The sequence below is a fragment of the Podarcis vaucheri genome (assembly GCF_965113315.1).
Source record: "Podarcis vaucheri genome assembly, chromosome: 12".
Taxonomy (NCBI): domain Eukaryota; kingdom Metazoa; phylum Chordata; class Lepidosauria; order Squamata; family Lacertidae; genus Podarcis; species Podarcis vaucheri.
Window position 1 is genome coordinate 33,499,257 of NC_138750.1, and position 24,951 is coordinate 33,524,207.

General features: G+C 41.9%; 1 protein-coding gene across 5 annotated transcripts in view; it reads left to right on the forward strand.

Moving 5' to 3' along the window:
- THSD7A (thrombospondin type 1 domain containing 7A) overlaps window positions 1–24,951 on the forward strand; it is a 272,706-nt gene that overhangs the window by 33,516 nt on the left and 214,239 nt on the right. For 4 of the 5 annotated variants that reach the window (XM_082193873.1, XM_082193870.1, XM_082193874.1 and 1 more), the window contains exons 1-2: window positions 18,566–18,744; window positions 23,956–24,531. In XM_082193873.1, coding sequence (XP_082049999.1) covers window positions 24,372–24,531 — 160 coding nt within the window. In that variant the 5' untranslated portion in view covers window positions 18,566–18,744; window positions 23,956–24,371. Of the gene's footprint in view, window positions 1–18,565; window positions 18,745–23,955; window positions 24,532–24,951 lie in introns of those variants that run through there. The other variant, XM_082193871.1, reaches the window with a different exon arrangement.

The following is a 24,951-nucleotide window of genomic DNA, read 5'->3' on the forward strand; positions in this document are numbered from 1 at the left end:
CTTTATATGTATCATGCGCTGCTTGCTTTCCACTAAGGGGATGTGACCGATTTTTGGTCGACCAGACATTAAGGAGCCTTAAATTGCAGAACCAGAGCATCAGGGACACAGGAGATTGTGTTAAATTATGACAATTAAATTACAGTGTTATAAAGCCATTCTGAACGAATTGCTCTTTTCTAAGCTTCCAAAGGACATTTTGTCATACTGGTATGGTCAAGAGTAAATATAAATATACCAGAACTTTGACTTGAAGGTGTATTACAAGGTTTACTATTGATTTTGTGAGTTCAGCTGACAGTTACTAACCATGACAGAATACTGCAAATTAATTAAGAGGTCTTTTGACAGATGGATTTCAGACAGGCCCCTGCATACAAAACACAATTTTTCATGAAAAGCTATTCTTTAATAAATGAAAAGCAAATAAATGGCTTCAGTGGTTTTTCAGAAGAGAAGAGGAGCTTAGTATCCTATCTCTTTGCTTTTCCTTCTCTGGATTGTTCTAATTTTAGTATATGTGCTGCCAAAGTGAGCACCTATCTCTTTGCTTTTCCACACTTTATGCAGTAAAGTCATACAACTGGGACTGGCAACAAAATGTTGCAGTTTTATCTGTTGTCCAAGATTTCAGTCAAGCATTATATCCAATCAGGACATTCAACTCTACCTGTCAGGTGTTCCAATTTTCTTTTCTGCCGCTACATTCCATGACTACTGAATACACTCAGTCCACATTGAACTCATGTTTGGCTAGAGGTGCATTCTGCGCCCTGAATCTTTTGCTGAAAATCTACCTGCTGCCCCCTGAGCATACCAATACCTCTCTTCTTTCTCTGTGGCTCCATGATGGCTGTGGTCCTGTTGGCACTCAGCCATCTATATTTTCTCTGTCTTGTGAAACCATGTGGTGTTCTGTCCCAAAACTCTCCCTATCATTGTAAGCTGGTCCAAATGCTCCACGTGTAATCCAGCCTCTGTCTACCATAGAAAATAACATTTCTGTATGGCTGTGGCTTCTTGTAAAGAAAGTATTAGGATTAAGACAGATGTTGGGCTCTTCACTCACAGTATGGGCCCGGCTTCCTCCCAGTTTTGAAATTTGCATGAGAGACACACCAGTGAATTCAATGATAATCTTGCTCTTCTTCCCATAAAACTGTTGATGTAGCAGAGTCCTTTTGCACAACGGAATGATGAATAGTACGTGCCACATGCTTTAAGTTGCTTTATTTACAGTTCATTGTAGAGAAATTACAGACATGCATCTTGCCTCTGCGGGAGCAGAGAAGCAACCGACCTTCTCCTCAGACTAACGAACACCAAGAGAACAGTGAAAAACAGGAAACTAGTGTACGTCACATCCAGCTTCCCATTCCCGTGGGAAAACCCAACAGTACTCTGACTGTGGAATGTAAACATTGTCTTGTGACAAGCACTTTGCTGCACAGTGAAGAGAGCAGAAACCAACATCCTCCCCCTTTCTGTGAACATCACTGGGCAGCGTGTTCGTACAATATCAGTACAAACCCAACTTCTGTACATAGGTACAGTGTTGATCCCTTGATACAATCTTGGACAATACATCAGCAGGAATTTCATTACCTGGCATATAGGACACCGTTACGAGTCCCTTCTGAATATGTTCCCTAGCATGTTGCAACTTCAATTGCAAGTGCTTCGTGCTTTGCTTACAACCTTCTGAATTCAGCAAAGCCAAACATGCTTTGTTGTCCTGGTAAACCTGGATTGGACATTTGACAGGAATTTTCATGTCTTTGCACAATTGTAACAACCATTCACAATCCTTAAGTGAATAAGACAGTGCATTCAGTTCAGCTTCACAAGTACTTAAGCTAATTGTTGTTTGCTTCTTGCATGACCAATCAAATAGACCCTGATCGTACATGTAGCAAACTCCAGACGTACTTTTCCTGTCTGTAGTGTCACTTCCAAAACTTGCATCTGCAAAGATCTCAAGACCACCAGACTTCTGATTGTTAAATCTCAGTCTGTAATGCATAGTGCCTTTCAAATAGCGTGCTATGCGTTTCAGAGCTTTCCAATCCTTAACAGTAGGATTGTTGACTTGTCTGCTTAGCAAATTACAGCTAACAGCAATGTCAGGTCTTGAACATCTGGCAATGAAGTTTAGCTTGCCTAGCACACTTCTGTACAGTGTAGTGTCAGAAAATGCTTCTTCAGTGTCTTCTACCTGATAACCTGTTGTCATCGGTGTGTCTACAGGGTTAGCATCCATCAGGTTCAGTTTTCTTAACACATCAGCAATTTTCCGTGACTGGTGTACTAGAATGTTACCATCTTGATCTTTCTCTATTTCCAGAGATAGGTAGTTGTTTACCTGACCAAGATCTTTCATGTCAAAGTGCTCTTTCAGTTGAGCTAGGGCGTTATTGTACATTGTGACATCTTTCCAAAAGAATAAAATATCATCAACATAAAACAAACAATACAGCTTCTTTTGCCCCTCCTCTTTGACAAATACACATGGATCAGCTTTCCCTTGCTGAAAACCTAGAGAAAACAATGCTTCAGTGAGTTTTGTGTGCCAACACCGTGCACTTTGTTTGAGACCATAAAGGGACTTTTTCAGAGCACAAACAAATCCCTGTTTTACCTGTACGCCATCAGGTGGAAGCATATATAGTGATTCACCTAGAGATCCGTACAAAAACGCTGTATTCACATCGTGGTGACTAATGTGTAGATTCTCCTCTGCAGCTAGCTTGAGCATAAGCCTAATGCTCTCATATCTCACCGTGGGTGAGTAGGTCTCATGATAGTCTTCACCTGGTACCTGAGCAAAACCTCTGGCTACCAATCTGGCTTTGTGTCTGACTATCTTGCCATTTTGATCAGTCTTCGCTTTGAAGACCCATTTGCTTCCAAGCAGTTTCATTCCTGGAACTACTGGAACTAGCTCCCAAGTTTTGTTCTTTTCTAAGGAATCAAGCTCAGCCTTCATAGCATTTAACCATGGCTCAGCTTCCTTAGAATCCAAATCCTGGATTTCTTGGAAACTTGAAGGTTCAAATACCTTCTTGGAGCTTTTAACAGCTGCTACTGCTGTCTTAGCAAATTCATCAGCAAATCTCTTTGGAGGTCTGCCTTTTGTGGCTCTTTGTGACCTGCGAATTAGCCTTTGGTCTTCAACACTCTCCTCTTCCTTCTTAGGAGAAAAGTGACCTATTGTGAACAATGGTTCTTCCAATTCCTGATCAGAGCTTTCAGAGGGTCGCATAGAGGCTTTCGCACTCTTGAAATCCTCTGAATTATCCGATTCAGTTTCAGACTCAGAATCAGAACCTTCATCAGTGGGTGTGGGTTGTTGTTGCTTATCCTCAGTCTCATCACTGTCATCAGGATAACATTGGAAAATTCCCACATTCTCCCCCCACTTGGCATTGTACTCAACACTTCTTGTGAGTTTAATTGTCTTAGAGTCAGTCATCATTATTCTGTAAGAACCTTTCTGATAACCTAGAAAGATACCATGCAAACCACGCTTGCCTAATTTGGAGCTTTGTGGAGAGTGAATCCACATGTCAGAACCAAAAATTTTCATGTGTTTGATGTACGGTTTCTTGCCAAACATCTTCTCATACGGGGTACAACCAATCGCTGATGATAACCTGCGATTGTAACTGTAAAGAAAACACGAGAGAGATTCGGCCCAATAACTCTCTGGAAGATTGGCATCATGCAGCAAGGTTTTTAACCCTTGAAGCAATGTTTGATTTGCCCTTTCGCAAAGTCCATTCTGCCATGGCGAGCGAGGACTGGACAAATCGTGTTGAATTCCTTTCTCAGTCAGAAAAGCTTCAAACTGCTGAGAAGTGAATTCTCCCCCGCGATCTGTGAAAAGAATTTTTATCTTCTTACCATGCACATTTTCCAACCAAGCACAGAATTCCTTGAACCTTGGAAAAGCCTCTGATTTCTGCTTGAGATTGTACACATAAATATACCTGGAAAATGCATCAATGAGAACCATGAAGAACCTATTTTCACCCAAAGAGGGCGATAGTGGACCAACTAAATCAGCATGAACAATCTGGTATGGTTCTGTAGCTTGCCTACTAGACACCTTACCTTTCGCAGCCATTTTCACCTTGTTTGCTGCGCATGCTTTGCACTTCATGTGGTACCTGCAGGGTTTAATAGTCATACCTTCAACCAAGGCAGGCATTTTAGATACTGCCTCAAAATGCAAATGACCAAATTTCCTGTGAAAATCATGAATACATCCTGCATGCAAACTTTTGTTAGAACCTGCAATGCAACAAGTATCATTCTGCACAACATCATCATAATACAAAACAAACAAACGATCAACACATTCAGCATGCAATACATAATCGTCTTTCTTTGTGATGGTGCATTTCTTGTTCTTGAAGGAAACGTCAATGTTCCGTTCATTCAGCTGCATCACACTGAGAAGATTGTGTGTGGCATCTGGAACGTAAAGTACATCATGTATCTCTAAGTCCAAACTGTGAAGAACAACAGTTCCATAGCCTTGACTGGGGATCGTGTGGTCATCCGCCTGGTGAATCGCACCTTCCTGCGGTGTAAAAGACACGAACAGTCTCTTGTCGTTGCACATGTGGTGGGTAGCTGCTGAATCAACAACGAAGAAAGATCTAGATGTCTTCTGAACCTTTGCAACCTTTGGAGTGAAGCGTGAGACCATTGCCTTGTGCTGCGTTGTCCTGGACACCGGACCTTTGCCTTTGCTTTGGCCTTTTCCACGCGATGAACTTCCGCTGCGCTGCTCTGTCTTGGCCCTGGGATATTTGCATTCCCTCTTCATATGGCCTAGACGTTCACACGAGTAGCATTTCACTGCCTTCAAAGCTTTGGCGCCCTCTGGTGGTTCCACTGCATTCTGGGATGACGTCTGTGAAGACTTCCCCATACCCATGCAGCTAGCACCCCGGCGATCTGCTTCATTCTGGATCACGGCAGTTACAAAGGCTACTGTGAGCTGAGCAGTTGGTTGAACAGCAATCTGAGTGGCAACGGACTCCCAACTTGGACCCAAAGAATGTAGTATCATGAAGGAATACACAGCCTCTGGAAAGTTGAGTCCTCTCTGCTGCAACTCATGTCTCAGATTTTGCATCTCCATCAGGTGTTTACGCACATCTCCACCTTCAGCAAGAGCCATATCATGCAGCTTGGCATAGTAGTACATTGAGGAACCAGCTTCTGTCCTCAAGTGAGCCTCTCTTAAAGAGTTCCAAATTTCTTTGGCTGTGGTCTTTCCACGCAACAGACAGAGCTCTTCTGGGGATACTATCAACGTAAGCGTTCCCCGTGCTTTGGAATCCTTAGCATTCCAATCAGCTGTAATTGGAGCTGGGGGGTTGTCTGTAATAACATTAAACAGACCTTCTTTCCGCAGAACTGCCTCTGCATATAGCACCCACTCCGTGTAGTTATTCTTATTGAGCTTAGGAATCCCAAAAGCATCAACCAGCCTTATGTTTGCCATTTCTGCTGCGTCACAGTCCTGCAGCTTCAGCCAAAAGCACTTGTAAAAGTACTTTCGTTTTCTTAGCCATCCAAGCCTGTGAGCTTGTGCCTTTTGGAGCCTTTGCCTGTTACGCGGCAAAACGGCTTTAAAAGTTCAAAGTCCAGCCATAAAGCATAAACAAGGAGCTGGCAGGCTGCTCCGGGAGCATGAGCACATACCTTCATCAATCAAACTTGACGCGCAGAGCAGATAACGCGATCCGTTCCTCTGTACCTCTGCCGGCATTCCGACTCGAACGCTGGAGTCTTTAATCCTCAGTTTGATTTACGTCTTTCTGGGCCCGTAACCAAAATGTTGATGTAGCAGAGTCCTTTTGCACAACGGAATGATGAATAGTACGTGCCACATGCTTTAAGTTGCTTTATTTACAGTTCATTGTAGAGAAATTACAGACATGCATCTTGCCTCTGCGGGAGCAGAGAAGCAACCGACCTTCTCCTCAGACTAACGAACACCAAGAGAACAGTGAAAAACAGGAAACTAGTGTACGTCACATCCAGCTTCCCATTCCCGTGGGAAAACCCAACAGTACTCTGACTGTGGAATGTAAACATTGTCTTGTGACAAGCACTTTGCTGCACAGTGAAGAGAGCAGAAACCAACAAAAACAGGCAATCTTCCCATCTTTTCTCTCTCTTTTTGGAAGTGATATATGTTTTCCATTTATATATATATTTAAAACAAACCTTAAAAATGCTGAAAAATTGCTCTGGAGATTGAAGGGGAATTGGGTTTGTAAAATCATAAGCACAAGCCAGGAAATGCTATCTATTGGCGCATCTTCCCCATTCAGGCTCTCCAAGCAAACACCTGTCTTACTATACTATATAATATGTGCCTGTAAGAATGATGTGGAACAGGATCTCTATTTAATAGTGTTTCTCTTAGTATCTCCCAATATGTCCAGTGTCTTTTTTTACTTCCCGATTAACTAATGCTTGCAGTCTGTGTCTTGACGCTCATAAGTGAACTAGCATCAAAATATTGATGGAGCTTTTTGCATGTAGACCCTGTGGGGTCTTCAAATTCAGTACATATACACAATAAAATGTATTGAAATGGGTCTGACTCCACAAAATGTGGTAACTAGTATTATCTGAGTGGTTAACACAGCTAGTACAGCAGTGAGAGGGATGTCATGTAACATGAGTGCATTAGTGATATCTGGGTTCCTTTCATCCTCCATGTGAACCATGGATGTTGGCTCTCCCTGAGTCCTAAAAGATGTTTTGGAGATATTTGCTTTGGAGATATCCAGGGGACAGTATCATGTGTGCATGTGCTCCAGTCATGTTTGTACTATCTGATGGACATTGTCATGCTTTGCATGCTGTATATATTATCATCAGTTGGAAACACTTTCCTTGTTAGTGTTTTATGTTACTGGGGTGGGTTTTTTTGGTGGGGGGGAGAAGCAGTAAATATTCTTCTAATGAAGACATCCGTGTGAATTTGCCTTGCTGCACCTTGAATCACCCTAGTTGATTACCGTATTGGCCTGAATGTAAGCCTCATTTTATTTTCCAAATTCCGACTGTGAAAAGTTAAAGTGCGGCTTAAATTTGTGACCTTACAAAAATGGGCTTTTACGATATCACTACTGAAACATATGGTTAAAACGGAACGGGTGTGAGTGCCTGTGCAATTTTAAGGGAGCAGCTTATATTCGGGTATTGTCTCCCCCCCCCCTTGAATTTTAAAGGTGAGGCTTATATTTGGGTGAGGCTTATCTTCGTGCCAATACGGTACATTTTAAAAGTATACTGTGGCTTTAGACGGGAATAAATAAAATAAACAGTTTGTGAAAACAAACACACTTCACCCTAAAAACATGTATTTTCAAAAAGGCAGTGTTGACGGCATTTGGAAACAACACATAGACTTTATTTAAATCAACACAGTTATTTTCTCTGTAGCTATTGAGAAACAGGTTTTCATGATGATTTATTCTGAAAGCAATGTAGATTCCCAAAATGTGTAGTTGCCATTGTGCTCTGCGGGTGAATTATTGGAGCTTGCAGACAACATGCTATTCCATAGATGATTCCACACAAAACCCCAGCTTCTCTTTTCCCCCCATGATGCATCACAGATGGAGCAAATGGGGCCTTAACTCTCAGGGGTTTTAAAAATTCAATGTCTTGGTTCAGAAAATGTGGCCGCATCATTGCCTCACTACTAGAACCATCTGATTCTGTCTGACATTCTGGATGTAAAGCTTTGCTAGATTAAACTGATAGCTTTGCTTAAAATCTCTTTATGGATTGTTAATCACCAAAGCCAGAGATTATAATGTATTGCAAATATTTACTGGAGAAGAGTTTCCTTTTGTGCAGCTGTGACTGGATAATCTGATCAAGATTTGAAAGGCAATTTCTTGAGCAGAGCTTTGCTGCATCAAAATAAGATTAAAAAAAAATAACAGCAAGAATTTGAATAATATTTTCTTCAGCATTTATTTAATATATCCCCTTATCTTGAATCTTGCCAGAATATGGATCTCAGGTTTTTGGCAGCTTCTTCTGCATTTCAGAGACCTAAAAGCATTTATTTTGAAGGGATGAGGTACAATATTATCTGTCTCTGTATGAATGTTCATTGAGGGATTCCCATGGGGCAACATTAGTGTGACAATTTTTAAATGAAGTGAATGAAACCCTCACCTCGAGGTTTCATATTGTAGTTGACAATATTGTCTTTTATTAATGTACAGAACATGCTTTTAAAATACACATACAATTTGATTTGGATGCATTAACATAAATGCAGCTATTTACATATGCAGCTATCTCCACAAGCCTTCTTGTTCTGCTTGTAGTCTTCAGAAAGAAAATAGATTTTATTAGCCTTTTTTAAAAAAAAAGCAATAAAAAAAACTTGGCAAGTCAATAAAATTCAAGGAATCTATAATCTGTTTTTAAATTACAGAGGGAATTCTTTTTTGGGGAGGGAGGGAATTGTTATGCTTGGCAACCTGAATATATAAGGATCTATTCTCAAGGGAAGGCTCATAAAAAATGAGACGAAAGCTAGAGACTCAACAGAAGTATTTACTGTGGCAAGGTGATAATTAAAATCTGTCTATGTAGAAAGGGAATCTTCACATAATCTCATGGGATCAATGCATTATAAGTAAAGGAGCAGATCCAGTTGTTATAAGATGTGTACACTACGTTAGGTCTTAGACTTGAAGACATGCAGATATTTAGAATGGATCACTATGGGCCATCAACACCTTTTGTCATGTTAACAACTCTGTCGCTTGTGAGGCACTGGCTTGGAAAGAAAGCTTAGCCTCCATTTTCCCACTGGCTTGCAATCTTCGCTTCAATACTCCAAAGAATCAAAATCCTACCATTTTCTAAGATTTAGGGTTTCTTTTTTTTGGGGGGGGGTGCCCCCCGCTGCCCCAGTCTGTAACACCATATATGTATGAAAGGGTTGTACAAGGGCAGGCATCCCCAAACTCGGCCCTCCAGATGTTTTGGGACTACAACTCCCATCATCCCTAGCCAACAGGACCAGTGGTCAGGGATGATGGGAGTTGTAGTCCCAAAACATCTGCAGGGCCGAGTTTGCCTATTCCTGTACAAGCGAGTGTGGGGAGGGTGGCTTCAAACGCTTCTTGGTGCACGCACCAGTAGCATGTAGCTGCTAGAGGGTTGGCGAAGGGTTAATGTGGCCCCTGGTCCAAAAAATATTAGACTTCTTTGGTACTGTCTACATTGACTGGTAGTTGCCCTCCAGGATTTCAGGCAGAAGGTCTTTCCCATGTGTACCTGGAACTGCTGGGAGTTGAACTGCTGGGAGCCTTCTGTGTGCAACGTACGTGCTCGGCCACTAAACTATGGCCTTCCCCTCTCTGGATGAAGGGCATGCTAAATATGCAATGAATAAAAACAAAAACAAAAATCAAAGCATGATGAGAAATGGCCTGAATTACAAGTCTCATGCCCTCGGCCCTGAACCTGCAAAAGGGAACCAGGCAGAGTTGGCTTCCTGAACCGATTTTGTTATTGTTGCTCAGGTGCAGTTTGCTCATTTTTGGACACTTTTGGAATAGTTAGCCATATCCTAAGTGACTGAGGATAGAGTTGTCACTGAGTTTTTCCTTTCACCATTGTTACAGTGGTACCTCTGGTTATGAACTTAATTCGTTCCAGAAGTCCGTTCTTAACCTGAAACCGTTCTTAACCTGAGGTACCACTTTAGCTAATGGGGCCTCCCACCACCGCTGCCGCGTGATTTCTGTTCTCATCCCGAGGTAAAGTTCTTAACCTGAGGTACTACTTCCAGGTTAGCAGAGTCTGTAACCCGTAGTGTTTGTAACCTGAGGTGTTTGTAACCTGAGGTACCACTGTATTTGCAACTGCAGAAAAGAAGCAGACAGGAGTTATATAACACAAAGTCCTTTATTAAACGGGTCTATTCGAACTCCACACTGTGCCCTTCCTGTGCGGTTTGCTGAGTCACTTCCTGGTACCTGATCCCTCAGCCTGTGCTTTCCTTTGTGTCACTCTGGGGTTCTGACTCTGGGGTCTGCTGCCCTAATTCTGCTGCTTAGTTTAATATACATAGATACATTTATGACATTTCACAGGCAGTTTCTTTCAAAGAAAGCAGGGATGTTTCCAATCTACTGATCCTCTAAAGGTGGTCATGTATTAGTTTACCAGTTACAAGTGCCATAAAGTTATTTTGCCTTTTTAGTAGTCAGCCACAGTTCTTTTAAAAATTTCTTTATAGGTTGTTGGTTTTTTTAAAAAAAATATTCAATTAATGGTTTTACATGAAACAGAGGAAGAGAAGAGGTATGAAGTTTGCAAGTGAACAATAGTTTTGGATCAAACCTGGTGAGTGTGAAAACGAACAATGGAGGCATGTTTTCATTAGATTAGAAATATTATTCCTTAGAACTCAAGGTGCAAATTATGCTGCGCCATAATGTTTCTTTCAAGCACACAAGATAAAATTTGCATATCTAAATTGGATCAGCCTGAATGGGTTTCCCTGCTGTCTCATCCTCTCAGCTGCAGTCAGGCTGAAAAGGCCTGCAGGTGGATCCAAATAGTGATTTCAAGTCCATTTTCAAGAGTCTTACGCCAATAAATAATTATACTATCTTTGTATTGATTTCGTGGTGTGAACGTCAGCAAAAAATAAATAAAAAATCCCCATATGTCACATCCAAAACTAATTTGAATGATAATTGGAAATTTAAATAGTTTTCACTGATTTTGTTCTTGGGGAAACTATTTCATGCTTTGTTTTTAATATATTTAAAAGTGTTTTGCTGTTCTTAATGTGGTTGCAAAGTATTTGATCCCAAGTAAAAATGTTTTTATGCATTCTCAGGCCATTCCCCTCCAGCAGTAAAATAGCAGTATGTCAAATGTGGTTTAGTGCTTAGACTAGGATAACAGATCTCAGTTTAAGAGTAGACCACAGGATTTTCGATGTGAACTTATCTGAAGCGTTTGGAGGTTTAAATGGCCCCCACTTAGCAAAGTGTTCTAGACATTATTCTGAAACGTATAAGGCTTTAAATAGTGATGGGATATCAGAACCATATTATCTTGGTTTAGCCACTTTCATTGGTGCACACTAGTGTAGCTTAAGCGCCTGTCCTACTTAAATATTCCAAATGCACCAGGAACTACATGTTACAAAACCCACATGGGGGAAGACAGAAAATATAACTGTCCATGGTGCTGATACTGGAATGCTCACAAACACTAGACATTTCTATTTCTCCAGGGCAGTAATTTTCAAATATTGTAACCTACTGTATAAGACTGCCTAGCCCAAATAATAAAGTTTGTGTTATCATAGTTCAAGCAAACCAAAGACACACATGGCAAGGCACCAAGAGTTGAAGGGTTCTGTGAAGTGTGTGTATGTGTGTGATAAAAAGTATGAGATTTTGCAGAACCACATTGCACAGAACATACTCAGTGATAAGAATAAGACTTCCTGAATGCTTGCATTCCAGCCTGAGAAACTGTTGTCTGGGAGCAGGAACAAATCATCACAGTGATATTTTGGGAGATTATAATATTTAGGCCTACCTTGAAAATCAGCTTGAGTGTATGTACTTGTACTAACAGGCAATTGTTGTTTCAAAGTCTGGTTCAAAAGCTCCAAGGCATGCAGAGGACTCCAGCATTCACAGAAAGCTTCAAATAGTAGGGATCGACCGGGTGGGTCCAGGGAGTAGCTAATGCCTTCCTACAGAAGGTGACGCCCACCAACACTTAAAGAAGTGCTGGTACTTCCCATCCTAAAAAAAGCCCTTGCTGGATTGTGAGGTATTAGGGATCCAATTTAGCCCACAAAGTCATTACCCCCCCAAACCACACATGCCTGCCAGTCAGCTGACATTATTCCGATGAGTGGGTGACATCAGCTGATGATCCACTTGTGTGTTGACCGCACCCACCAGTTCCCAGAAGGGAACTTGGCACATGGAGCAAAAGGAGCAGGATTTAACCCTTTCCGATGAGTAGAGAGTTTAACCCTCCTCAGTGCTGCTTCGCTGGTTGTTATCGCACCACCAGCACTAGACGTCAACTTTTATAAGTAAACAGGATTTCCCACCTCTGTCGTCTGGTTGTGATGTCAGATGATTGACAGGTAGGTGGTCCTTCCAACCTGTAGAAATTGGGTGGGAGGCTGTGGGGGGAGATAAACATCTGACCTGCTTGGCCAAAATGGTTTTCCACCCTTGTTATATTGTGATGTAAGAGCGGAAAGATAAGAGGGCATGGCTAGGGATGAAGGAAGAATCCATTTTAAATGTATTTATATGCAGGATTTGGCAGTTTTGAACTGATTGGGCCTTGCTCACATCAGACTATCTATTACATCACACACCTGCTTCTGTCTTAGCTGCTCATGCATTGTTCGTTCGTTTTTAAAAAGACCGACTTAATTATATGCAAAGTTACATGCAAAGATGCATGTAATATACGTGTAATACATATAAAAGAGTCAAGCCCCATGTGGTACTATATTTCTGTAGCATAATTTTGTATGCCTTTAAATGCATTGTTGTATGTATCTGTTTATGTGCTGACTCATTTAGGAAACCTTGAATGTGCATGGATATAATGTGCACACAATATTACATGTACAATAAGGCATATAATATGTGAGAATTGCTCATTTTTTAGCAGAGCCATTAAAAAAAACACTTCTCATTGAGATAAAAGTGTAGAACAAGAATGGGGAGGGGACCCACATATGCAGAAGCTTGACATAGAGATTTTTAGAAGTTCCCATATCTAGGCATGTCCATAGAAAGCCTTGCTTCTTAGATGGTTTACTGCTAATATTTATTCAGTCAACTGTCTGGTGTCCTGATCCTAGCAACGACCAAGTAAATATCTGTTAAAAAAACCCAAATATTTATAAAAAAAGCCTATCTGAATTTCCTTAATATTATAACAGGTAAGATATGCCTTTCCTATCACAAAATGTTTTCTTCTTTATCTGCCTGAGAGCATTTCACAGTCAGATAGAACATGGGTCATCAGGGAAATCGGAACATAAAAACTTAATTGAAGTGAAAATGGCTGTTTTCCTGGAAATCATTATTTTTGAAAGTTGTATACTTTTATATGTGGAAAAGCAATGTGCATATGTATGAATAGAAAAATCATTTGTTGCAGTGTTCCAATGCCAGTTATTCTTAGCATGCACAGACTCTGTAAAATTGGAAAAAGCACAACATGAATTGCTGCATGTTTCAAGAATTAAAATACAATCAACTGGGGGGGGGGGGAGAGAATGAACTATGTTCAATGAACACAGCCCTATATTTGACCATTGGTAAGGCAAAAAAAAAAAAAAAAAAAACCACCCCTAAAACAAGTGTTACAAATATACTGGTTTGTGAGGCAGGAACCACTGAACCCTTCGTATTTATGTCAATTCATGAATTATACAGTTAAGATGATTAAGCATTTGCATTCAGCTTCTCTTCTTTAAAAAATAATTTAGGAATAAGTGGCTAGCAATTGTTGTCACGTAATTAATGGGGTTGTATTCAGCAAAGTCGTCTTGTCAGCACAGTAACTTCTGCCTGTACAACAGGACTACCTCTCTCTCTCCTCTGCGCCCCACAACCCCTAAATCTGCTCTGGAGGAAAACAGATTGAGGACAAAAGTATTCAGAGAGAGAGGATAAATTTCTGGAGATTTGTTTCCCATTTTTCACATAATGGTGAATCTCAGAGGTCATTTTGAAGGGTTGTGTTGAGCTAATGAGATGGAGGGGAGCTTCATTTCTGTCTTATCCTAGTTGTACTTAATGACACAAACAGTTGTGAATGTTTATTGTTATACTGTTGAAAATTACAACAAATCCAATATTACAATAAGTAAATGCGTTCACATAAATGTTTAGAGATATTCTCCATTTGCTTTATTGATAGCCTTTTTTGAACATGATTCTCAACCCATACTGGAACCATCTCTTAGGGAGTCTAACTGGTCTACCTGTCTCTTTCCCTCAATCTAGATCAGCCCTCTCTAGCCTGGTATCGTATCCCCAGGATGTTTTGGGCTACAACTGCCTCATCCAGCTGTTTTTGCTTCTCTTTATCTAACCTAAAGAACCATTGCTGTCTATTTTTTTCATCTTATGCCCAGGTGTAATCCATTCTCTTTAGGTGACTAACCCATTATGGGAAACCTTGAGCTTTCTAAGAAGGAATCATCCCTAGTGTTCGAAATAATGGAAGTACTTATGTCTGAAGTAGAATATGTGGAAAGTCTGAAGAGGTGAATGTTGGGTGTAGTATAGGAAACCTGTATGTTTGGATTTCCACATTATCCTTTTGCATAAACAGAGTGCAGCAGAAACACACACATCTTATTTCTCACCCCCCCTCCGATATTTATCAGGAAGAGTTGGAGAAAGGGCAGGGGTGGTCCTTCCTATCTGAGTTCCAGAATGAAGTTAGCATTTACCTTGATGGATATGTATCCTTTGATATAAATATGAAGTTTTCTCTAGTATTTTATGCTTTACATTCATACATCAGTGCTGATGACAAATTGTCAACTTGCCCTTTCATATTTATGTCGCTTTCCTTTGCCATTCATTTTCGCAGCTAGATAGTGATGATAGGTTTGTGACCGGCGAATTCTGCGGCTGGTGCTACTCAGCAAATTCAAGCATTACTTGAGCAGCGCAGTGATCATAATGAACATTCATCACCCTTTTACTCGTATCATCTCTGTGTAATGGAGAAAGCTACCTTGCTTCACTGAGTGGCACCACAAAGAATAAATTTACGCTCTCCAGAAAATGTTCAGAAGCAACGGTGACATGTTATGACCAAGGTTATCTTCTGTATCTCAAGGGATGAACTCCCCAAATTGCCAGGGCTCCCGCTACCAATTCATTAGAAAGCTTCTCTGACTATGTGTCAGCAAGAGATGCATAATAGTGCTATATTTAAACCAGTAATGATGTCTGCTGTCATTACAGTGATCTGCAGTAGTACTAATTTGCATCCCTTTTGCCTTCTTAAGGTTCATTTGATCTATCATGGGACAGTATAATGTCCCTGTGCTCTGCTAAGGACGCAAACAACGAGCATTGTTTGGTGGAAAGGCAGGATGCAAACTCAGCAAACAAATGATCGGTATATAATAGTGGCAGTGGGTTGCATCCAGATCCAGTTGGTTCCACTTTGTTTCCATTGATTCTTTTGTCCCATTGTGTTCAATGGCGCATAGGTTCAGGAAACATAGACTGCAATTTTGCATTCACTTACCTGGGAGTAAGCCATGTTGAAATCTGAGCAGACATGCATAAGATTGCACTGTTAGTCTGGATGCAACCCAATACAGTATAAAAGAAAATCCTATAATTAGATCATGGATTCCTATCTTCTTTTTAGCCCAAGGACTGCATCCCCTTGTGGGTAACACATGCCACTGGTGGGTGTGGCCAGAGGCAAAAGTGGGTGCAGCAATGAATAAAAATTTTAGCTTTGTACAGTAGCCTATTTTCTATACACACCCCCCCCCGTACCCTTCATCCAGGCAAGCAAGAAGGCATCAGAGTTCAGGGACTCCATATTTCCCAGTAATAAACCAGATACTACCTGCTAGCAAGCATCATACAGTCCAGAACCATATTTGAACCAAAGCAAAGAGGACAACATGACCTCCTTTATAGTGGTACCTTGGAAGTCGAACGGAATCCATTCTGGAAGTTCTTTTGACTTCTAAAACGTTTGGAAACCAAGGTGCAGCTTCTGATTGGCTGCAGGAAGCTCCTGCAGCCAATTGGAAGCCATGGCAGACGTTCGGGTTCCAAAGAACGTTTGCAAACCGGAACAGTCACTTCTGGGTTTGTGGCGTTTGGGAGACAAAACGTTCGACTTGCAAGGCATTTGGGATGCAAGGTACAACTGTATAATGTACCTGTTAGAATTTGCAGTTTTCCAGAACTGCCACCTTATGGGAGAACCAAGGTGTCCAGTTTGTGCGGACCACACATGAATAGTTAATTTTTTCATATGAATACTTTATTATCTTTGGCTTGGGCTGATCTCGGCTCAAGGGAATCTGAAGACTGGAAGAAGAAGAAAAATCTACCATCTACTTTTAATTTATTGATGTTGCCAGAGCTCTTGTTATGAATATTCTAATGATGCAGGGCAAATTTATCTTCTTTAGTAAACAATGGGTGGGAAATTAGAACAAAATGCTTCACCTCCTCAAACAATAATCTTCACTTGATACATAAAGTAATGAGGAGCCCATTGAAGGATATGGACTAAACATGGTGAAGAATGACACCTAGAGGCCACATGCACTGCACCTCTTGAAAGATTGGCTTTTGTTATTTTCAGTTTACATCTTAGTTTGGGAATTTACTGGAGAATTTACTATGTTCTGAAAACTCACAATAACAATGAAGTGTTTTCAGGCTTAAAATACATTAGCAAAGTAGTAGTGTTATTAAAAATTCACCCCCACTTTTTACTTTTCTGCATAATTTGATAACATCTATACAAACTATGTGGCATTAATAGACTAGAATTACTTGGAAATACATAATGCCTGAAATACGAAGGGAGCCACGCTCAGTTTTTTCACTGGGTGTTCAATTAAGGCTGCCATCCTGGATATACTTGGAAGTAATGGACTCAGTGGGACTTACATTTGAGTAAACATGTTTAGGATAAACATGAATAAATGTGATTCTTGTTAAGTGCGTCACAATCTGATCCTATGCCATATTCGCCTGGAACTAAGGGCTCGTCCTGAATTCTGCTTGCTCCATGTCACAAAAGCATGGATCCATGCAGTTTTCCATTTCTATGATGCTTTTGACGCATGGGTCTGAGCAGTTTTTGCCTTTGTGCCACTGCACCCTCTCCCCCAAAACTGCTCATTGGAGCTAAATCGGAGCAGACGTCTATCTGAATAAAACCCAATTGGTGTTTGCTCCGATTTGGCAGTAAACAAGTTTTCCTGGGGGCAAGCGGGAATGTGGACGAGCCTCTCTAGCCCCACTGAGTTCAACAGGACTTATTCCAAATAAACACATAGGGTGGTCACCTGAACCATTCAGTGAGAGGAAAATTCCTAGAATGCCTCTGGGCACATAGGAGGAAGGCTGGTGGAAGTGAGGTGATGGTGGAGCTCTATTCCACTCTCTCTTAAGAAGCGCACCCCTTTTTTTCCAGTCTTCAGCAACTTGAAGTGAGAGCTGTTGCTTGCTTCATTTTGAGCTTGCCTTTTAAAATTCTGCCGGCATAACTGGAAAGGGCTACATTGTAGAGTGCGTAGGTGCAAGCAGTCAAATTATTTGCAACATGCTTGCAGTGGTGGTGGTGGAGGTGTGGAGGAGAACGTGGAGAGGTCAGGGTCATATTGGGCGGGTTGAGATGGGGGAGCAGAGTGCCTAGAGCAACATGAAAAGGAAGAGAAGAAAATGAGCTGGACGCAGCCGGGGGGAGAGAAAGTAGAGCAGCCAAGGCGGGGGACAGTGGTCACAGTGGTGTGCACCTTCCCCCACCCTACCCCAAGGGCACATTGCCAACTGCCCCCTCAGTGCTGGCAGCAGTACTGAGTTGGGGTGACATATCAGCATTTGGCTACAGCCGCATGGTGACACCCATCAGGGTAACTTAGATCAGTTAAGAGCAGGGTCCATGAATGACCGCATAGTAGATGTGAGGACATCAGAACACGATGTAGCCAATCAGATATGGCTGTGTCACGATGTCTCTGGAGCCATATGAAACAAGTTGAGTGTGTAAGAGAGGGATGGGTGGGGACAATGTAAAGGAAGAGGTGAATATTTTTTACTGAAAAATGGTTGAAATGGTTGTATTTGTTTAGAACAGCAAACAGTAGCAACCATATTTTATTTATATATTTATTATTACGTCTCTGCCCTGCCTTTCCTCCAAGAAGCTCAGGGTGGCATATGTAGTTCTCCTTTATCCCATTTTATCTTTACAGTTACGCTGCAAGGTAGGGCAAGGAAATGGTGACTGGCCCAAGGGTCACCCAGTAACCTTCATGACTGAGTCAGGGCTTGAACCCTGGTAGTAGTCTGATACTCTAGCCACTACACCACACTGTCTTCTTGTTTGTCTGTAACCAGCACTGTTGCTTTGGAGCTTTAAGTTGTGTGTTCACTGGATACTTAAATCTTGGCTGTTTTAAGCATAGGACATATGATACCTAGGCATGCAGTGCATCTTAAAACATCTGGAATGAGGATTTACAAATCACCAGAGTACTGTAGGAGCATCCAAAATGGTGGCAGCAATCGTGGCTTCCGGCAACATGTCGAATGGTTCTAAAATATACCTTACTTCAAAGGCAGTTGGCTGTTCAACCACAAGGAGTTGTTGTTATGAAACAAGTCTCCTCACAAAGCAAATTATGGAGATGAGCTGCTGCTCATTGGACAGTGAGGTTAAATGATGTCACAATGGGATGCTGGGGCAGGCCAGCACAAGGTTGCATTCTTAGTCACTCCTAGTATGAAAGAGAACAGGTCATGATTTACTTTCAAAAATAGGAGTTGTCCTAGCCTGTAATCTTTTCATTTTGTGGATGGTTTCTAAAGAAAGAATTTGGCTCGTCAGTCAATCTGGAAGCAACAATGAGACATGGATTTGTACCTATATGACTGAAGAATGATTGTAAGCATTTTATTTTTAATGATGTAAAAAATGGACATTCATTTTTGCAGTCCTGCATTCTGATCTTGAGCAGTGGGTTTGTGTGGCTACCAGTTTGAAAGCTGCCATGTTAAATTTCATGGCAATTCATTCAACAACATGATCAGTTCCTTAAGTGAAGGCATCTAATATATATGGAAATGTTAGCTTAAGCTGCACCATAGGTTTATAGGTTCAGCTTCAGCTAATGTAAACTTCCATACGGTATGGTTGTCAAAGCATGACTTGTGTGCAACTTTGTTTTATTTGGGATTTTTAAAATGTAAATTTGTTGAAAGCAAATTTCCATTCAGGAATGGATACAATAATTTTTGTGGCTGGATTAGTCTCAGAAGACAGGTCCCCAATAGCACTTCAGTCTCCCTGAACTTGCAAAAACCAGTAGATACTTGGATCCTTTAAAAACACAGCCAGTTCCTTAGGGTCTTATCAGCCTGCATAAGACTTGAGCCGTCTGTGGAGACAACATCCCTCTATAGTTGCAACAGGAAAAAGAACTCCAGCTACTGAGAGTGGGTCATCCTTTGGGGAAGAACCATATCTCCACGGCAGAACATTGCCTTTGCATGCATGAAGTCCAAGATTCAGTCCCTGGTATCTCTAGGTAGGAATGTGCCCAGCAATAAGATGCATTCCCTGCTCATCTAGCTTCTGCCTCATTGGAAATGGTATTCTTCCCTTTTGCAAATCTGTGTGAAAAATGGCTGAGAAGGGGAGGTATATTTCACAGAAACAAAATGTTCATGCAATGTGCATCTCCCATTTCAGCTCAGAACTAACGTAGACAGGTTCTGTTGTGCTATGGGCTATTATGTTGTCCCTATGGGCTACACTTCTTTATTAGGAAGGATCTTTGGGATGCATCTTCTGTTCTAGATACGCATTTTGACCAATAGCACCTCTGTTACGAAAAGTGACTTGGTGAGAAGAATGGTTTGTGACATTAGCAGCTACATAACCAGCGGCTGTATTTAAGTGTTGGGTGTCTAATTACTTCTGTTGTTTCAGTGAATGTCATGGGCATTGTGTGGCCTTTGTAAAGGGATTTTTTCCCCAGCCTCTTTCCCTGCATCAGATCTGTCTGGCTAGCCAAGCAACTATGTTGGTGTCATCTTTCAAGTTTGGGAAGTATGCCATGTGTTCCATGGGCGGGACAGGGGGCGGGCTAGTGTGGAGGACTCCCTGGTCCTAAATAGGGTAACTATGCCCCTGAAGGACCAGATGCGCAGCCTGGGAGTCATTTTGGACTCACAGCTGTCCATGGAGGCGCAAGTCAATTCTGTATCCAAGGCAGCTGTCTACCAACTCCACCTGGTACACAGGCTGAGACCCTACCTGCCCGTGGACTGTCTCGCCAGAGTGGTGCATGCTCTAGTTATCTCCCGCTTGGACTACTGCAATGCGCTCTATGTGGGGCTACCTTTGAAGGTGACTCAGAAACTACAGCTAATCCAGAATGCGGCAGCTAGACTGATGACTGGGGGCGGCCGCCGAGACCACATAACACCGGTCTTGAAAGACCTACATTGGCTCCCAATACGTTTCCGAGCACAATTCAAAGTGCTGGTGTTGACCTTTAAAGCCCTAAACAGCCTCGGCCCAGTATACCTGAAGGAGCGTCTCCACCCCCATCGTTCTGCCCGGACGCTGAGGTCCAGCGCCGAGGGCCTTCTGGCGGTTCCCTCATTGCGAGAAGCAAAGCTACAGGGAACCAGGCAGAGGGCCTTCTCGGTAGTGGTGCCCGCCCTGTGGAACGCCCTCCCATCAGATGTCAAAGCGATAAATAACTACCTGACATTTAGAAGACATCTTAGGGAAGTTTTTAATCTGTGATATTTTACTGTATTTTTGGTTTCTATGGAAGCTGCCCAGAGTGGCTGGGGAAACCCAGCCAAATGGGCGGGGTACAAATAATAATTTTATTATTATTATTATTATTATTATTAGTGCAAATCCAGATATATATTAAAAGATTAATCAAAGATGAGGGTGGGTAAATAAGGTGCTCTGGAAAGAACTCTTAGCTATTTTTGTTGTCCATAATCCTTGTCGTGGTTTCTCCTTTTCCTTTTTTGAAAAATACAGAATAGCTTTCTCCAAACCTGGCCCCTCCATATGTTTTTGGATGATAGCTCCCACCATCCCTGATCATTGACCATATTTACTGAGTTTGATGAGAGTTGTAGTCCAAAATATCTGCAAGGCACCAGGTTGGGGGAAGTTTGAATTATAGAGCTGTGCATATGAATTCAATTTTTATAATACAGACAGATTTCCCCCCTCTGAAATGACTAAATAGGCTGTGATCTAAACAGCCAATTAGACACATTCAGGAATGTGTGGCCCTACCCCAGATGTTGCTAGACTATAACTCCCACCATCTTTGACCATTGAGCTTCCTGTATGGGGCTGATGGGAGTTGGAGTCCAGTAACATTTCAAAGGCCATAGATTCTCCACCCTGATATGGAAGTTTTTCTGAAGGTGACTCAGCTTTTGCGATTAGCTTGTTGTACGAAGGGCTACTTTTTAAAGTAAGAGATGCAGAACCTACTAGGAGATACAGAGCCCATGGACTGAAAATGCTTTGGATTAATGCCATGAAAAGTATGTTACTAACAGAGATTATTAACAGAAGTGTCAATCCGTGTGTTGCTTCAAATAACCAAATGTTGTTTTAATTCTGCCTCGTCGTCCTTCGTCTCATGCAACCTTGTGAACCCTAGTTACTTGTTCCTACTTCAGCGTTCCCTGCTGAGATACATTTTCCCTCTTACATTCAAAAGCTCTGATTCAAAGTAGAGAAAAGCAAAATTCATAGTTGCCACAAGCCTCAGCTTCACGTATTCGTGAGTTCAGGTATTCACGTATTTATCAAAGAAACTGGGCTGCATACAAATTTGATTTGTCAAGTCAAATGGCAGTTTTTACCTAAGATAAAATGCTTTCAAAGGAAAGGACCCCCCTTTTAAAATTTTGCAGGTTTTATTAATTCAGGTACAAATGTTGATACGCAGGCACGCATGCATAAATGCACCCACACAGGTTTTGCAACCAGTTACTGGATTATACCGTATTTTTCGCTCTATAACACGCACCAGACCATAACACGCACGTAGTTTTTAGAGGAGGAAAACAAGAAAAAAAATATTCTAAACAAAATAGTGGATCTATGATTTTTGTGGTTCATGCTGTGGCCACAGACATGTGATCTGACAGTGAGTTTGGAGTAGCCCAATGCAAAAATCCTGAGGATCCATGTGGATCCATGCTTTGTAACCACGGAGGAGGGAAGGAAGGGGAACCATGGATCCTCTGCTCACGACTGCAGCAGATCCCCCCCCCCCCCGCCAGCCACAGGCATTCGCTCCATAACACGCACAGACATTTCCCCTTACTTTCTAGGAGGAAAAAAGTGAGTGTTATGGTGCAAAAAATACGGTAAATGCTTTGTTGATGGTGGTGGGTGCTTAGCTTCTTGGCTGTGAAATGAACACGAGACATATAAGTGAGACTACCAAGTGCGTCCCATTTTTGATTATATACCTTACCTGGTGCTGTGAGCCCTAGCCCTCTGTCAGAAATGGATGCTATAAATTTGTTAGGCTCACAGCTTTCTATGTATCCCTTATCAACCCATAATCTCCTGATTGTTGCCGCTTTTTCAACAGCTGAGGAACGGTAATCCACACTTGCTTATCTCTCTTAATCACAGCCTCACACAGCGCCAGGGCTTCCTGAGCCTTTAATTCCCTCTTAGAGGCGAAACAGAGTGGAAAGTAAACAAAGACAAATTTGCAACCTTCAACATTGCTAATTTGCTCTGATGTCAGAATATTTAAATGGATGAGGACCTGGGAATTATTTGATCAAGGCTGCTTTTCAAACCCAATGCCTGTGGAAGAGGCTGAGCATGGGAAGGATTCTGGCAAATGACAGAGTTCCCCAGAGAGGCTTGGTTAAGGCTTTCTCTTTCAACTGCAGTAGCGTCATCGTTTAAAACTCCCTGGTTGCTCTGCTGCTAGAATGCTTTTTTGTTTTTGTCTTTACAATACCTCTTCTCAGAACACTACTTCTAGGCCTTTGCATTTCTGGATGTATGCAGGAACATAAGCCAGCATTGTCTTTTGTTCTAGCTCATTGGGGTGAATTTAAAACAATGCTCTATCGGTACCCGATCAAATCAAACACAGGAGTAGACCTACTGAAATCAATGCATTTATGTTAGTCATCATGATTCACTTAAGTGCATAGATTTCAGTAGGCCTACTCTGAGTATGACTTTACAGCAAGCAAAGTGTTAAGACACTTTTTGTCCTATTCCCCCCTACCCCAGCGTGGTACAGCCTACTAGCACATTCATGCTTACAAACACACTTTGAGGTAATTGCAACTCAGAATTACTTTTCATAAAAAGAAATTACTGTCATAAAAACATTTTGATAACTGAAAATTTTAGAATGGCTGCTTTCCTTAGATGCACAGTTAAAGGATTAATGAAATTCATTCTGATTTTTAATGAGATGCTTTATTCCTTTAATTCCTTCCTTGCACCCAGATATAAGTGGAATGGGTATGTAACTTGAGATAGAAAAACACCACCGGACAGTATAATATTGCAGCTGTATGACCCTTCTTACATGAATATTAAGGGACAATTTAATCAGTTGCATGTCTAAGTATCCCCACCAGTCTTTACCGTGCATTCAGTTTGTGCATCAGCATCCTGATTGTCGATAAGTATGCTTAATTCACCACATTTGCTGTTCTCAAAGTCATGATTCTCTTCAACAACATTTTGCATCATCCATCCTGTCAGCTCTTCTACTAAGTGGGAATTGCATGCTGGCAACTTGCTTTAAAGGAGCAGGAAAATAATTGGTGCTGAGCAGTTGCTACCTGCTTTCTCAAACATGCTCCGGAATGATTTTTTGTTTTTTGTTTAATGATAATATTTTTATTGGTTAGTCTTGAATATAGATATTCTTCCGATAGACGTGCAAAAAGCAACAACAGTATCTTGCAGTTGGTTGCATGCATGTGATTACAGCATTCGGTTATTTGCTATTTGTGTTCCTTCCCCCTCTTGCCTTCTCCCTCCCTCCCTTGATCTTCTCTTCTCTTCCCTCCCCTCCACTGTTTCACTCTCTTTCTCTCTCCCCTCTCCCTCCAGCTGGTGTAAATGACTGCTGCTGCCTCCCAGACCAAGATAACCTGCTCAGTCAGCTGGAGCCCCCTGTGGACAGCTGTCTCTCTCTCAGCTGATGGAAACTGCTACTACCCACTGAATGGGGAAGAGTGAAGTAACATCCACAGTACCAGCAGCAGCCGCTGCCATCGTAGCAGCAGCAGCAGCCGAAACAGCAGCAGCAGCAGCAGCAGCAGCAGCAGCAGCAAGCAAGAGCTCTATTGTTCCTTGGTGTTAAACAGTCCCCCCCCCCCTTTTCAACTGGCATGCAGAATAGCTGGAAAGCCATTTCCCTTCTGCCCTCCCTGTGAAGACATTCTGAAAGGGGGGGAAGAAATTACTCACGCAAGGGTTACCCATTGTGCGGCAGATTTTGACACTGAATCAGGCTTCTGGAAGGCATGGGGCTGAGAGAGAAGAGCGCAGCTTTAATCGGTGGTCCAGGGGCTTCATCTCTTTCAAGCAAGTGCATTGGAGTTCTCGTGTTTCTCCTGTTTGGAATCCGGGGAGCTAAGGCGCAAAGTGAATTTGAAACTTCATCCGTGTATTTGTGGAAGACTGGTAAGTGGAGGAGAGGGGTATATTGCTGCATTGCCTTTGGCTGAATGTTGCACCGGTGGTTATCGATGCTCTTGTCGAATGTGTTTCCCACCCCCCCCCCCACCCCGGATTGTTTTATTTGGAGAGTATCAGTTTGCACACATTTAATGACAGATGGCTGTCCAGGCTGTACCATGGTGATTTAACCTCACTGTTGTTTTCTAATCGCTCTGTGCCCTGTGCTAACAGAGTGTACATTAAGTGATTAGGAAGGGAGAGCAAAAAAGGATAACAATAATAGTAACGGTGGGTCCCCATAGTGCCCCAAGAATGTTAAAAAAAATGCACAAAGAAAAGGTGAAAGAACCTGCATGCCTTTTTGTCTACCCTATTGTGAAATGCGTTTAGATTCATCACACGGGAGGAGCAGGGTTGTTAAAT